The 14,643-nt window shown below is 40.6% G+C and overlaps 4 protein-coding genes across 4 annotated transcripts; 3 read left to right on the forward strand and 1 right to left on the reverse strand.

The window, feature by feature from the left end:
• Positions 1 to 466: 466 nt before the first annotated feature.
• Positions 467 to 1,659, forward strand: PHYBLDRAFT_76341 (hypothetical protein; the record flags this gene model as incomplete). Its single annotated transcript, XM_018443143.1, has 2 exons — positions 467 to 511; positions 693 to 1,659. The coding sequence occupies 2 exons, from the start codon at positions 467 to 469 to the stop codon at positions 1,581 to 1,583; spliced, it is 936 nt and encodes a 311-aa protein (XP_018295367.1). The 3' UTR covers positions 1,584 to 1,659.
• A 3,396-nt stretch (positions 1,660 to 5,055) lies between these two features.
• PHYBLDRAFT_164245 (hypothetical protein) lies at positions 5,056 to 5,687 on the forward strand (the record flags this gene model as incomplete). Its single annotated transcript, XM_018434975.1, is given in 3 exon segments — positions 5,056 to 5,098; positions 5,118 to 5,410; positions 5,469 to 5,687. The coding sequence occupies 3 exon segments, from the start codon at positions 5,056 to 5,058 to the stop codon at positions 5,685 to 5,687; spliced, it is 555 nt and encodes a 184-aa protein (XP_018295368.1).
• A 136-nt stretch (positions 5,688 to 5,823) lies between these two features.
• Positions 5,824 to 9,402, forward strand: PHYBLDRAFT_164246 (hypothetical protein; the record flags this gene model as incomplete). The annotated part of the gene is made up of 13 exons (XM_018434976.1): positions 5,824 to 5,920; positions 5,986 to 6,135; positions 6,213 to 6,276; positions 6,428 to 6,634; positions 6,740 to 6,761; positions 6,841 to 7,318; positions 7,373 to 7,440; positions 7,550 to 7,747; positions 7,827 to 8,091; positions 8,161 to 8,249; positions 8,342 to 8,666; positions 8,819 to 9,138; positions 9,211 to 9,402. The coding sequence occupies 13 exons, from the start codon at positions 5,824 to 5,826 to the stop codon at positions 9,400 to 9,402; spliced, it is 2,475 nt and encodes an 824-aa protein (XP_018295369.1).
• A 1,772-nt stretch (positions 9,403 to 11,174) lies between these two features.
• PHYBLDRAFT_76342 (hypothetical protein) lies at positions 11,175 to 13,419 on the reverse strand (the record flags this gene model as incomplete). Its single annotated transcript, XM_018443144.1, has 1 exon — positions 11,175 to 13,419. One exon carries the CDS (start codon positions 13,417 to 13,419, stop codon positions 11,272 to 11,274), a length of 2,148 nt encoding a protein of 715 aa, XP_018295370.1. The 3' UTR covers positions 11,175 to 11,271.
• Between the last annotated feature and the right edge of the window lie 1,224 nt (positions 13,420 to 14,643).

A 14,643-nucleotide genomic window follows, 5' to 3' on the forward strand; every position in this document is an offset into this window, starting at 1 on the left:
AACTGTAAAATACTTACAGCCAAGTTACTAGCTTGTAAGGGTTGTATGTCTTCAATAGGGACATGGTAACAAAGGAGAATCAATTATTTCAAGAAGGTGCGTTTTCAAGGCAATGGATCTGCACTCAGAATAGTTAATATGAGTCAAATAATATTTTTATGGCTAGGACTATGGGGGCAAGAATTAGTCGACAAAATTTTAGAAAAATAAAAGTGTTTTTTTAGTGAGGTAAAAATGTTGCTTTATTATGCTTCACTAAAATTCCTCTGAAATGGCCTATACTGATAATTGGCACTGCTTCGTTCTTACACCCATTTCAATATTTTAATCTTGCTCATTTCGTTCTCCGAAGGGTGGAGAGCCAGCAACTACCACACCTACCGTTTCACCGTGAGTACCTAAGAAATGAAAATGCTGTATAAGCGAAAAGGAGAACCGGTCGATCACAGCTATGTGAACACTTACTATGTACGAGAATGAGTATAAAAATTCAACGTTAGTAAAAAGTTTGGTAAGGCCATTATTTGGGCAGTCCAGCTTTTCTATTGATACTTAACCTCGCAAAAAATCGCTGAACCATTTTGACACAAATCACACAAACCCTACAACCCCTCAGTTCGTATACTTTGACTCAGAACACCAGTCAATATTTAATCACCGCCGAAATATACGTGACTTAACTTGTTCGTTAGAAACGAAGAAGCAGGGCAGAGCAACACAAAGTATTAAGATTCTCAACCATGTTCCGTCTTACTAGTCTCGCCCGCACTATTCGTGCACCTGTAGTTGCTCATACTCTTGCGCAACCTCAGATCTTGCGTGGATCAACAATTGTATTGCGTAAATTCAGTCAGACAACTCTTGCATGGAATCAGGGGAACCCTACTACGCCTCCTATAGTGCATTCAGAAGCAGAAGACGATTTAGAAGAGATAGATCCTAAAGATTATCCCGAATTGTACCCCACTGAAGAGGAGACGATACCAACAGAAATTACTGGAGAAGGAGTACTTTCAGATGTAGACGACACAGGCATGGAGACTGGTGAAGTAGACACAGAATGGTTTGTCGATGCTGAGAATCAAGATCAGCAAGGAAATGAGGAGTTTATTCCTCTGTGGCAACGCACAGCAATGAATGGTCATCTACAGGATCGTTGGGCTATTCAGGAAGTGTCAAAACAATTAATGGAGTCAGGTGAATTGACAGCAGAGACCATTCAAGCAATGTTAGAGGAAAATAGGATGGAGAATGTAAAGGTGTTGGATTTGCGTGAAAAGTGCGACTGGACAGACTATATGATCATCGCGGAAAGCCCTAAAGGAGACAAGTTCCTTGGAAGTGTAGCGGATCATGTACAGCAAGTAGTACGCAAAACAATCAGATCCCATCCTCATCAACTCGCTGCCCAACCAACGCCTAGAATCGAGGGCCGTAATGATCAATCAGGCTGGTTATTGATCGATCTTGGCCGGTTTGTGATCCATCTATTTACGCCTGAAGTGCGTCAATCCTATGATATTGAAGGGCTTTGGAAGTATGTTCCAACTGATCCTTCGCTCCCAATGCCCTATAGAGACTAGAAACATTTTCATTTTATTAAAGAAGTGTGATGTCATTGAGGTAACCTTCCCATGCCATCACCATCCGATACATCCTAAAACAGAAAAAAAAGTTTTTTTTTCTTTTTTTTCTTTTCTTTTTGGTGGCAGCCAATAGTCTTTTCTTTATTAGCATGCTCATCTCCCCTTCCTTTTCAATTATTGTTTGAGATGCCACATCATTGGACCCCATTTGAAAACCTCCTTCTTATACAGGCTGTCTACAAACACGGAGAAGACTGGAGACAAATCCAGCAGTGTCTACGCAACCACCATCTTATAAACCGACCTCTTGAGTTTTACACCACTATAGTGAGTCCCGAGAAATGACCTGATCGTATATTCACATACCTCTTTAGACATGCTCGCTCCAATATCATCAACTAGCAAAGGATTTTGATCCACAGTAGGTTTCCTGTTGTCTTATATTACTCCAGCTCACCACATACATAAACTTTAAAAGATTGTCTCAGTCCTTGTCATCTGATCCTGTCGTAGTGCGATTAGCGCGTCAACTGCACCAAAAACGTATTACTGAGATAAAAGCAGCCTTGCAACAAAACGAACAAGAATTTATGAATGTGATGTCTGAGATTGACACAATTCAACGAGGACATTGGATTCCGTCTGCTTCGTCATCCCCATCTTCATCTTCATCATCCATCACAGAATCTCCTTCTATTCAATTAGTAGATCTTGATAAAAAACAAAAGAAAATAAACCAGCAACAGCCGGCGCAGCCAAATAAGACGGATACACCGCAACAACTGCAACTACAGCTACAAAAGAAAATGGAACAACAAAAACAACATAAATTACAAGAAGACCAAAAGCAACAGGCAGAGTATCAGGCTTCTTTAAAACAGCAAAATATTATTGAACAGCAGAAACAATTAAAACAGAAGAAACACCAGGAGCAATCGCAGGAAAAGTTACGTCAACAGAAAGCAAAGGAAAAGTTACAGCAGAAATCAATTCAGGGACAATTACAGCAAACCCAATTCCTAGAAAAGTTACAACAACAGAAATTCGAGGAACAGTTGCAGCAAAAGAAGCTCCAGGAACAGTTACAACAGAAGCTTCTCGAGGAACAGTTGCAACAAAAGCAACAACAGGAACAGCTGCAGCAGAAACAGCTTCACGAACAATTGCAGCAAAAACAAACCCAGGAAAAGTTACAACAGCGGAAAATACAGGAACAGTTGCAACATAATCGGCTTCAAGAACAACTACAGCAGAAGCAGTTCCATGAACAACCGCAACAAAAAAAGTTCAAGGAACAGAAACACCAAGAGCAGCAACCACAGCATAACTTCCATGAGCAAAATATACAGGAACAACAATTCCATGAAAATCAACTCCACGAACAACAACTCCATGAACAACAATTCTATAAACAGCAGCTCCAGGAACAGCAGCAGCAGCAGCTTCAACAATTAGAGCAGCGCCGAAAAAAACAGCAGCTTGAACAACTACACATGAATTTACAAATGCAAAGACAGCAGCAACAGCAGCAGCAAAACAGTCAAAATAAGCAACATAAACACCATAGTCAACATACACATCAACAAACATTGCACAATAAAGAACATTTGCAACAACAGAAGTTGAAAGAAAAAGAGCATCACCAACAACAGCAAGTGCAACAACTTAAATTACAGCTTCAAAGACAGCAGTTACAGCACCAGCAACTACAGCAACTACAACAACAACAGCAACTACAACAACAACAGCAACAGCAGCAGCAGCAACAACTACAACAGCTACAGCAGCTACAACAGTTACAACTACAGCAACATCTACAACAGCTACAACAACAACAACAACAAATTATAGAAAAACAAAATCAGAAAAATAACCAGCAAAATCAGCAACAACAACAACAGCAGCAGCAGCAGAATCAGCATCAGCAACAACAGCATCAGCAACAGCATTCACAACAGCCACAACAACAACAACAACAACAACAACAACAACAACAACAACAACAACAACAACAACAACAACAACAACAACAACAACAACAACAACAACAACAACAACAACAACAACAACAACAACAACAACAACAACAACAACAACAACAACAACAACAACAACAACAACAACAACAACAACAACAGCAGCAGCAGCAGCAGCAGCAACAGCAGCAACAGCAGCAACAGCAGCAGCAACAACAGCAGCAACAGCAGCAACAGCAACAGCAGCAACAGCAGAATCAGCATAAGCATCAGCAGCAACAGCAGCAACAGCAGCAACAGCAGCAACAGCAACAGCAGCAACAGCAACAGCAACAGCAACAGCAACCTCAACCTCAACCTCAACCTCAACCTCAACCTCAACCTCAACCTCAACCTCAACCTCAACCTCAACCTCAACCTCAACCGCAACCGCAACCTCAACCGCAACCTCAACCGCAACCTCAACCACAACCTCAACCTCAACCTCAACCACCGCAATCACCTCAACCACCTCAACCTCAAACTCAACCTCAACCTCAACCACAGCAACCGCAACCTCAACCGCAACCGCAACCTCAACCGCAACCTCAACCTCAACCACAGCAACCGCAACCTCAACCGCAACCGCAACCTCAACCGCAACCTCAACCTCAACCACAGCAACCGCAACCTCAACCGCAACCTCAACCGCAACCTCAACCTCAACCTCAACCTCAACCGCAACCTCAACCTCAACCACAACCGCAACCTCAACCTCAACCGCAACCGCAACCTCAACCGCAACCTCAACCGCAACCTCAACCTCAACCTCAACCCCAACCTCAACCTCAACCCCAACCGCAACCTCAACCCCAACCGCAACCTCAACCTCAACCTCAACCACAGCAACCTCAACCACAGCAACCTCAACCTCAAACTCAACCTCAACCTCAACCACAACCTCAACCTCAACCTCAACCACAACCTCAACCTCAACCTCAACCACCGCAACCACCTCAACCACCGCAACCACCTCAACCACCTCAACCTCAAACTCAACCTCAACCTCAACCTCAACCTCAACCACAGCAACCGCAATCGCAACCGCAACAACCTAAACCTCAACCTCGATCTCAACCGCAGCAACCTCAACTACAGCCGCAAAAATACGAAACACAATCACAGCAAAAAAACAACTTTCACTCAACATACCCTTCAATAGATTGCCATATACCCGAAAAAACGTCATCTTCTGATGTTGTGCCTTCGTCTCACACCATTAAGCAAGAGCGGAAACAACCTTGTCTAACAATCGAAACAACTCATTTAAATACCAGATCACCATCCTTGCGACATACTCCTCCTCATACTCCACACATCAGCCCATCTTGTACTACCAAAGAGAACAAACGAAAGTTTGAAGAGTCCCCTTCTATTGATACATTTTCAGATTTTTCTGTTCAGAAAAGGCCCTGTCTTTCACCATGTAATAGTCATACAAGTGCCCCCTCAACATGCCCTGCTATACACAACACACTATGGCATCCTCCACATTTTGTAAAAACGGAAGAAGAAGCCGATATTAGTATATTTGGTGACCTTGAGCCTGTTGAAAATGCAAGTCAGGAAGGCGATTCGACTGCTCCAAATACACCTTCCACACCTTCGTCTGACCGGAAACGGTCAAGAGAAGACCAGAGACAAAAGTCGTGGCAAAAGAATATACTTTTGCTGTGGCAGGAAATTGCTAACCACAAAAACGGAACAATATTTATGAACCCAATTAAAGAGGCCAATGCTCCAATGTATTACACCATCGTACGTCAACCTATGGATCTTAAAATGATCAAAGCTCGTGTTCGCGACGGAGTAAGGATTATGAAGGAATGAATTATAATATTCTAAATTTTTGTTTTTGGTTGCACAGATCATAAAGACAACCGCTGAATTCGAGAGGGATATTGTGCTGATGCTAACCAATTCTTTAATGTATAATCGTAAAGGAACTGAGGTTTATCAAATGGCTCTCTGTATGCTAGAGAGTGTAGTTGAAAAAATTAAGCTCTTCAAGGCTGCTGATAGTTATTCTGTACAAGCGCGTAAACTTCTGTTAGCCTCCGACAGGCGAGGAAGTAGAGAGCTTTAGATATCAAAAGAGTGAACGAGAGAAGGGAAAAAGGCTTGTCACCAATAAAACGTCACACTCTTGAACCACAGTCAGTGCCTTTACGTTATTTTAACGCAAAAATGCTTCTCTTGAAGAAGCTCATACTGAGGGCATTATGAACCACAATAAAGATAGTACAGACATAAATTGCATAGAAGAAGATTCGAGTAAAAAAAATGAGAATCTAGGGAGAACTAGAGAGATTCCGAGAGGTACAATCCATTATAACCTCTGGATGCATTTCTTTTACTAGCAAGCTGACCTCACTTCTTTTCAGACGATGCAACGCGAAAAAAAATCGCAGATATAATAGACCACCAATTCGATCTTGAATTATGCCTAAAACATCGTGAACTAGCGACTATTCGAAAAGAGATTGCAAAAGCAGAAAGTGCAATGCAGGATCTTACCCTTGCCGTCAAGAATGGTACAAGCTTAAGGACCCAAAAAATATAGGTTGTCTTCTCACTATATAAATCAACATAAAATATCTTTGTTTATTAGAATCAATGGCATCATCAATTCCAGAAGCATCTCATTATACCAGACGTACTGCAGCCGCTGCCATGTACATTCCTCCGGTTCCGTTACCCAAGAAGAAAATTTCCAAGCCAGTTCATCGTTATTCTCTCTTTGGAAGACGGAGTGATGGTCTCTATGTTAGGCAAGAAATCTTAAATATTTAATGAGGAAGGGTTAGCTAATTCTTGTAATTTTAGATTGTCATGTCCTGCTTGTAAACGAGACGATTTCGCAAATCAACAGGGGTTTTTGAATCACTGTCGATTGGCTCATGGACTAGAGTTTGGTCCATATGAGCAAATTATGCTACGATGTGGAAAAGTTGTGGATGAGTCCGAAGTACCATTTGATCACCCTGCTCGTATGAGACCTGTGACAAAGCCAGTGCCATTATCAACACAAGGGTAAGAAGCATTTTCAAAACGAGAATATAAAGCTATAATTGAACGAAAGCATTGCTCTAAATCAATATGTGTATGTGTATATCAATTGTTTAAATGAATATGCAGGTCCTCGGTGAAGAAGGAGCGAGTAAGCCAAGCCAAACAAAAAGAAATACTATTGGGGAAGACTAAAAATGCCCTATTTTTCTGCGTGTGGTGGTCCATAGCCTACGATCAAAGTGTTTGAAGAGGATGTGGATCTTGAATTGGACCATGAAGGGAACGCACCACACCAAAATGATACACAGCCTTTGAATCCAGAAACTTTATCATCCACAGAGCAGCCAACTGACAATGTAGTTGAAAGCAGACGTAACAGTCAGTCGGATAATCAGACTCCCGATAAATCGATAAATGAGCAAGACGATGAACCAGATATACACAATAATAAGCGCTCCCCTTCACCTGAAAGACGATCCTTCGAATCGTCTAAATGCCTGCCGGAAACGGAAAAACAGGAAAAGGATGAGAAAAAGATAGATGAAAAAGGGCGTGATAATAAACAAAAAGAGGAGGAACAAGTGGGACAAGTGGGACAAATAGTTGCACCCGTGGAATCTTTTGCAGCAGCCCATGAAGGAGGGTCTCGATTCTATATAAAACGTCGGATAATAGTTGGAAATGTGAGCAAATTCATAATACCTGGTAAGTCAGCCGGTCTCGTATATTTTAGGCTTATTAAATTTTATTTTCCCGTAGAAAAGCGCGACCCTACATTAAAGCATTTTACACACAAATGGATGATCTATGTAGTGGAGCCTCCTCAGGTATATATAACAAAGTGTGATTTAACTGTCAATAAATATAAATAAGTGTATTTGCGGCTAGCAATTTTGAGGGGATTATGCAGTCTAATGTATATATATATTTGTGTAGGCCCAAGAAGTTGCTGCATTTATTACTGGAGTGCGATTTCATCTTCACCCGAGTTATAAGCCGCATGATGTTGTAGATGTTAACGAACCACCGTTTAGACTAACTCGCCTTGGCTGGGGAGAATTTCCTATCAGAATCCAACTTCATTTTGTGGATAAACGACGTAACAAGATAATCGATGTAATCCATCATTTAAAAGTAAGAAAACCTATTCTGGCTTGTTTAAGTGTATACTTATTGTTGTCAATACCCTAAAACAAAAACAAAAACACATTAGCTGGATGATGTGCATTCTGGAAAACAAGTCTTAGGAAGTGAACGTGGAATAGATATAGAATTGGATCGAAATACAGACTTCAAGGATATTGAAATACCTTCGAAACCGTTGGTTGAGTCTGCTACTGTTCACCAAAATACATTACCAAAAGAGAGTGGTATACAAGAAGCTCATCCTTTAGTGACAACAGGTTCAAAACAAAGATTGAGCTTGTTACATGGTATTCTTAAGGAATCTGTACGGCGACTGCCTATTATTCGCGCTGGTGAGTTAGTCTAAAGTCTAAAATATTGTTTTTTCTTATTTATTTCTTCTCAATGATTTTTTGTTTTAGGCTCGCAAGGTGTCGCTTTACCTTATACATGTGCGCCAAGTTTGCGCGCTTACTTTAATTGGTCAGTTGGAAAGCGAAAAGCTCTTGAAGTAAGTGATAAATATATTTTCTTTGAAAAAATTAAGGATATCTGTGTGATTTTAACTAAAAAAGGGGATGTTTTGGTTGATGGAAATTTTAGTGGCATAGGGCACATCTTTTGCGTATCCAAGTCCAGCAGAAAGCATTTGAAACCATGGACACTGTATTAAGAGTAGCGGCTACATCTTTATCGACCAAAGATGTGATCGGATGGTGCAAAGATAATCGCCATACACCCAAAAAGTCAGAAATGAGTGACACTACCCCTGCATACGAGGGCATGGGAATATGCAAATTCTGTGGATGTCTGCGGGAATTGCATGGTCAAGACGACGATAGAAATGTAAATGCTGAGGAAGCATGCCCACGAAGACCACCTGGTTGGTCAATGCGCAAACGGGCATCTGGATTGAGTAGCGTGACAAGTGTGTCACATCTACTAAATCAGTTGGAGCCTGGATGGGACATAGTCAAAGAAGCAGGCAAGTATATTTAAAAAAAAAGATTATGCAGGGAGTACATGTAAAATACGGAATTATTTATTATTATGAGACTGAATATATATATATATATATAGAGGATATGGATATTGATGTAGATACCAGTGCAACACAGAAAACACACGAGGTCTTATTAGACGATACAGAAAGGCGACCATCTCCTGAACGAACCTTACTTGAGAATGCACGAGAAGTCGGTACCCATGAGAGGATGAATGTTGCAAACGAGCGGTATGTGGACTGGATTTGGTCTGTGGTAAACCAGTTACGGCTCAAAACTGTGGTGGCAAACGACATAGCACTGGCGCGGGACGGCAGTCTTCAAGGCCCTACGCCTTCATTTGATCTCAACGGTGCAATTGACCAACGTTTGGAAGTTGGTAATATCATGGCGCAAGTAAGTTAATTGTGAAAATCGTACATACAAATATCAATTTGATATGTACTTATTTCTGCTCGTTCTGTGAAGGCTACGCGTGTATTTCTTAAGCGTCTATTGGGTGCAAGTATGGATGTATGGAAAAGGGAACGTGATACAGATCCAGGAGAAAAGCTATTGGTGCCTCACCATGTTTACCAAGCAACTCAAAATGTTGATACCTTTGACTTCCTTACGAATCGTTATATGGGGCCATTTGAAAAGGACAGGGACTCTACATAAGCCATAAAAACTCACCGACACATGATTCTCTCAAAGAAAGAGATAGCTTATACCAATGTACAAAACAATAGCAATAATAATAATAATAATAATAATAGTAATAGCAACTGCAACACCAACACCAACACCAACAGCAATAAATATAGTAAATTCAAAAACCGGGCCAGCAAATGTAAAATTTGTACTCCGCAACTTATATCTTCTTGAGTTCTTATTCTTTCGCGATAGTTTTAATACGCTCTGGGACGTCTGTTAAAGAGCTACAACATACTATGCTAGTATAGATATATATATATAGTATTAATAAAAAGTTATATGAAAAAAGTGGAAATTTTCAGTGGCCCGGTTTTTTAGGTATGGGCCAAAAAATAGAGTAAAGCATTATTTCTTTACTTTCAATGCAGAACTGCTTTATGATAATTTTTATACGGAGTGTGTCTTGTCATTACATCACAATCATGCAAACAAAATAGATATATTATATTGAATTTTTCAGAGTTTTCCTTGTTCCTTTGCTCAACTTTAAAACAAAAATTTCTCCCATCTCACGCGACAAAATACTCTCAATTGAAGTTGAACTTAGACATGGAAAGTCTACAGCCGAGGTAGCAAAGATTGTTGGTGTTTCGCAGACTTCTGTCAAGAGATATCGAAGAAAATTGAACATCTCTACCTCAGTTCCTGGGGGTAGACCTGCCCAAATCGATGAAAGGCTCGCCCACCATATCATCTATGCATTCCTAAATGAGGAATTTATGACAACAACAGAGGCAGAGAGACGGCTATGTGGTGAAGGTTTTGCTGTCAAGGCTCCAGCAATCCGCACCTTGCTAAAAGCATCTGGGTTCATCTGTACCTTGGAACCACCTCCGAAGGTAAAAACAAACCCCGCTATCCGCAAGCAGCCTATGGAGTTCGCAAGGAACTATATCAACTTCACCGTGGAGGACTGGAAGTGTGTTGTCTTCTCAGACGAATGTAAGGTGAATCGCTTTGGCTCGGATGGAAAGAGATGGAGGTGGAAGTTGAAGAAGTCGGCAATTAAAAAATATAAGGATAAGACTTCCCCTGTTCGTGCTGGAGGACACGTTATGGTTTGGGGATGCTTTTCGTCCAGAGGTCACGGAGAGCTTCTCAAGATCAATGAAACCATGACAAGCCCAAAATACGTAACAGTTTTGGAGCAGGGCTTACTGAAGACCTTGAAGAAGCAGAATCTCATCAAGTCCGATATCATGTTTTTGCATGATAACGCCCGGTCACACACTGCAGCCAATACCAGAAAGTGGTTGAAGGCAGAGGGGATTGAGGTCATTGATTTCCCACCGTTTTCGCCTGACCTTAATCCCATCGAAAACCTTTGGGCGTACACAAAGGGTAAACTCTACCAATATGAAGAGTCAGCCAGCTCAATGAGGGAATTGTGATCCCGTTTCCAGAATGAGTGGGATAGTATCCCAGAGGAGATGTGCAAGAATCTAATTGAATCCATGCAAAGCAGAATGCATAAATGCATTTTGAAGAAAGGGTATCTTATTAATGAAAAATAAAAAAAGATACCTTTACCTAAAAAACCGGGCCACTGAAAATTTCCACTTTTTTTCATATAACTTTTTATTAATACTATATATATATCTATACTAGCATAGTATGTTGTAGCTCTTTAGCAGACGTCCTAGAGTGTATTAAAACTATCGCGAAAGAATAAGAACTCAAGAAGATATAAGTTGCGGAGTACAAATTTTACATTTGCTGGCCCGGTTTTTGAATTTACTATAGTATGTTTCTTTTATTTTTGGTTGCGTTAAAGGCCCAGTGCTATTTGTTAAGATCGAGTTTTTTATAGAAAAATATTGTATTTACTGCTATTTATGGGGAGAAGGCAGGTATGGTATGGTTGACAGGAGGTCCTTGCTGAATTTTGCGTGCAGCTGCTTTACCAATAGTCTTGAGTTGGGTGTTTTGGAGTGATGTATATCCATGATCTTGGTCTGACGATTGCCTTACCATATGACGTTGATCTTGACTATCTAAACATAAAGAACCTTCCATATCTGAATCTGGCAGTGTCTCAAGAGTGTAGCCTTGCCAGTCTTTCTCTTCTACTTTCAGGCGGGCCTCTGCTTCCCATTTGGCCTCTTCAGATGTAGCACAGTAGCCTTTCCATTCGGCGGATGCCTCAGAGAGTGAAGATTCACGACGTGATGATGGGTCTGAAGGTTCACGGTAGCCTGTCCATACATCCTCCTTGTCTTCGCTTGTATTTGGTAAATTGGTGTTACTTAAAGAACCAATATAACCTTCCCACTTCTCTGATTCTTCGTCATCATTTTCTGTAGATACAGGGTATCCTCTCCATTCTTCTTCCTCTTCTTCTTCTTCCTTATTTTTATCATCATCCTGATGTTCCTTTACCGTTTCTGCTATTTGTGTTTCTGATTTAGTATCTGCTGATTTTGGGATGTCATTGTTGACAGAGGTAGTAGCAGCGGTTCCCATATCTGTATGAGGTTGCGTCTCATCGATTACTTGAGGTGCAGAGTTTTCTTGGTATACAATAGGTAATGATTTACCCACCGTAGAATCTGTAAATTGCTGGGCATGGATTGTCTGATCTACGCTACTGCCACCTGCAACCATAACTACATCGTCTTCGTACTCCTCTTCTTGCTCAGCAATAACTGAGAGGGGTACATAATCATTAAATAGACCCTCATCCCCTTCAATAACTTCTTCTTGTTGCTGAGCCTCGTATTGGACTTCATCTTCTTCCAAAACTTCTTCATCAAATATTTCTTCTCGTCTGACTTCTTCTGTTTCTTGATTATCGACATCAGCATCTACTTCCATTTCTTCTAAACCAAGTTCTTCCAAAATCTCTTCTGCAGATTGAATCATTATTGGAGCAGAAACTGGTCGCTCAGCTGCAAAGCTTTCTTCCATTAGTTGTTCATCAGACATATAGACTCTGGATACAATCCAATGATATACGAGCGAGTTTTCTGGAAGGATAAATCGCAGATCGAGGGCAGGAATGTTGGCTAATGCGTTGTCCAGAAAGGGTCTGTATGAGGAGGAGGAGCCCTTGGAAGGAGGAGGAAGGGGAGGAGGAGATATAAGTGTGCCGCTAAAATTGAGGGCTTCTTCAATCCAAGCAGCAGGCTGTGTGCTCGTGTTGCGTTGACATAATTCTAAGATGCCTAGAGTGATGCTCATCTGGCGATTCACATTTTTTCGATCTCCCTGGCGCTGATTTAAAGCAATTCGACCCACATGGGCCTCAACCCATGGTACAGCTACTCTCTTGGTTGTGGTTTGATCGCGTGTATAATAAGGAACAAGTGTGTTATGAAGCATCTTATGGTAGGCTTCGTATGTATTCTCGGGTGATAGCACCGAGAGGTATTCATCTATGGAGGCCAAGGAAAGTGAAGGGCAAGACTTCCACAAGGAGTGCAGACGACGGACAGCAGGTGACTGGAGTGCATAGACAATTGCGGCGAACCCCGAAAAGTCTCGGTAGGTATTCAAAAGTAAATAGGCCACTCGTACAAGGTATGCAACCAAGTGTGTCTCGGGATCACTCTCGGTTGGATTTCCAGAAAAGTAGATGAGCTGATGTGAAAAACTGTGGGAAAGATACCGATGAAAGTCTAGGACAGGCTTCCATTTGCTCTGTCTGGTCTCAATGTGAAGCAATGAGGTTTGATCAAGTACAACAAGATCAAACAACTGACTGTCAATCGATGCGATCTGTCTTGCCATTATGTCTGCATCCCAATGAGATGGCATTACACCCTGAACGGAATGCATCTGCATTGTCCAATCATCAATCCAGTTTCGTTGACTTTGGACCAGCTGGCTCAGCTGAGTTAGTTCTCCTTTGGCTTTGATGGTGGTCGGAGGTCTTGCCGAGGCCTCTGAAAGATCTTTTGTTGCCTGGGCAAGGGTACTTGCGCATTGGAGCAACGCCTTGATAAAAGGCGATACGGGTATCGATGGAAGTGAGCTACTCATAATTGAGGCACAAAAAGACAGATAAAGAGAGGAAGCGCGTAAAATATAAAGAGAAAAACAGAAGGAAAAGAAGGTGAGGAAATGAGCAGAAAAAGGGGTTCAGCCATAACGATGCCTATTAAAAGTAGCGGAGACAAAACACGCAATAGAACATACTTCTGCATGATAGGGCTACACTTTTACACTCCAAATTACTCTTTTATTTAATATTACTTTTTCTTACCATTGTGTGTCTTTGAGCTTCGTTCTCTATAGTATTGATACTTTCTACTTAGAATCTGGTGACCAGGAGGTTGTCATATTAAGGTAGTTATTCAATGTCTATTAAACAGCTTGAAAGTAAAGTTATTAATAAAGAGGTAACAAATCATGATTTAATTATCAATGTTTCTTTTTCTTTGTATCTTTTACTATCTTTTTACACTAGGTATAATTCTGTTTTGTTTTCTTTACTCCGTAATCATCAAAATGTGGCAGTACAGTTTCTCCTGTCATGAAAATAGCATCTGTACACCGTAAAACGCCGTGATTGATGGGGGAGTAGTCGTACAACCGAAAGTTTAAAAAAAAAACATGCGCTTGATATAAAGACAGACTGAAGATTTGTGTTCGTACTGGCTGACTTTTTAGTATTTTTACTTGGTTTTCGGACCTCAAGCCCCTTTCGGACCATCTCAATTTTTTATTTTATTCTTTGGACACTTAAAATTTTAATTTCAGCTGCTCACAAAAGGAAACTTAGGCAATTTTTCTTTTTTAATTGGATATAATTATTTTTAATTTCATTTAATCTGTTACTAAATTTGAATAAATATCTAAGTACAGTAATTTCACTGCCACTTAAGTACTTTTTTCGAAAAGAAAAATGGTTAAACTTTCGAGAAATATATTGCTCTTTTGTGCCATTCACCAGCGTACGAGGGAATTGTCGAGGGAATTGCATCGAGGGAATTGACAAATATATCCATTCGGAATCGAATAAATTACTATGAAAAGTAATTTTTCTTTCAATTCCCTCGTACGCTGGTGAATGGCATTATTCAAAAATGAACAAGTAGTCACCCTCTTTATTATATATATACTTACACTATGGTAAAAAAAAATGAAATTTTAGGGCAGCTACAACAGCTTCGTTACAGAAAATATTTATGCCTAAGTGGTCTTAATATCTTAAGATTTTGGATCATACTCTTTACATCTCAAAAATATTTCAAGATTTGTAAA

The sequence above is a fragment of the Phycomyces blakesleeanus genome, assembly GCF_001638985.1.
Source record: "Phycomyces blakesleeanus NRRL 1555(-) unplaced genomic scaffold PHYBLscaffold_4, whole genome shotgun sequence".
NCBI classification, from domain to species: domain Eukaryota; kingdom Fungi; phylum Mucoromycota; class Mucoromycetes; order Mucorales; family Phycomycetaceae; genus Phycomyces; species Phycomyces blakesleeanus.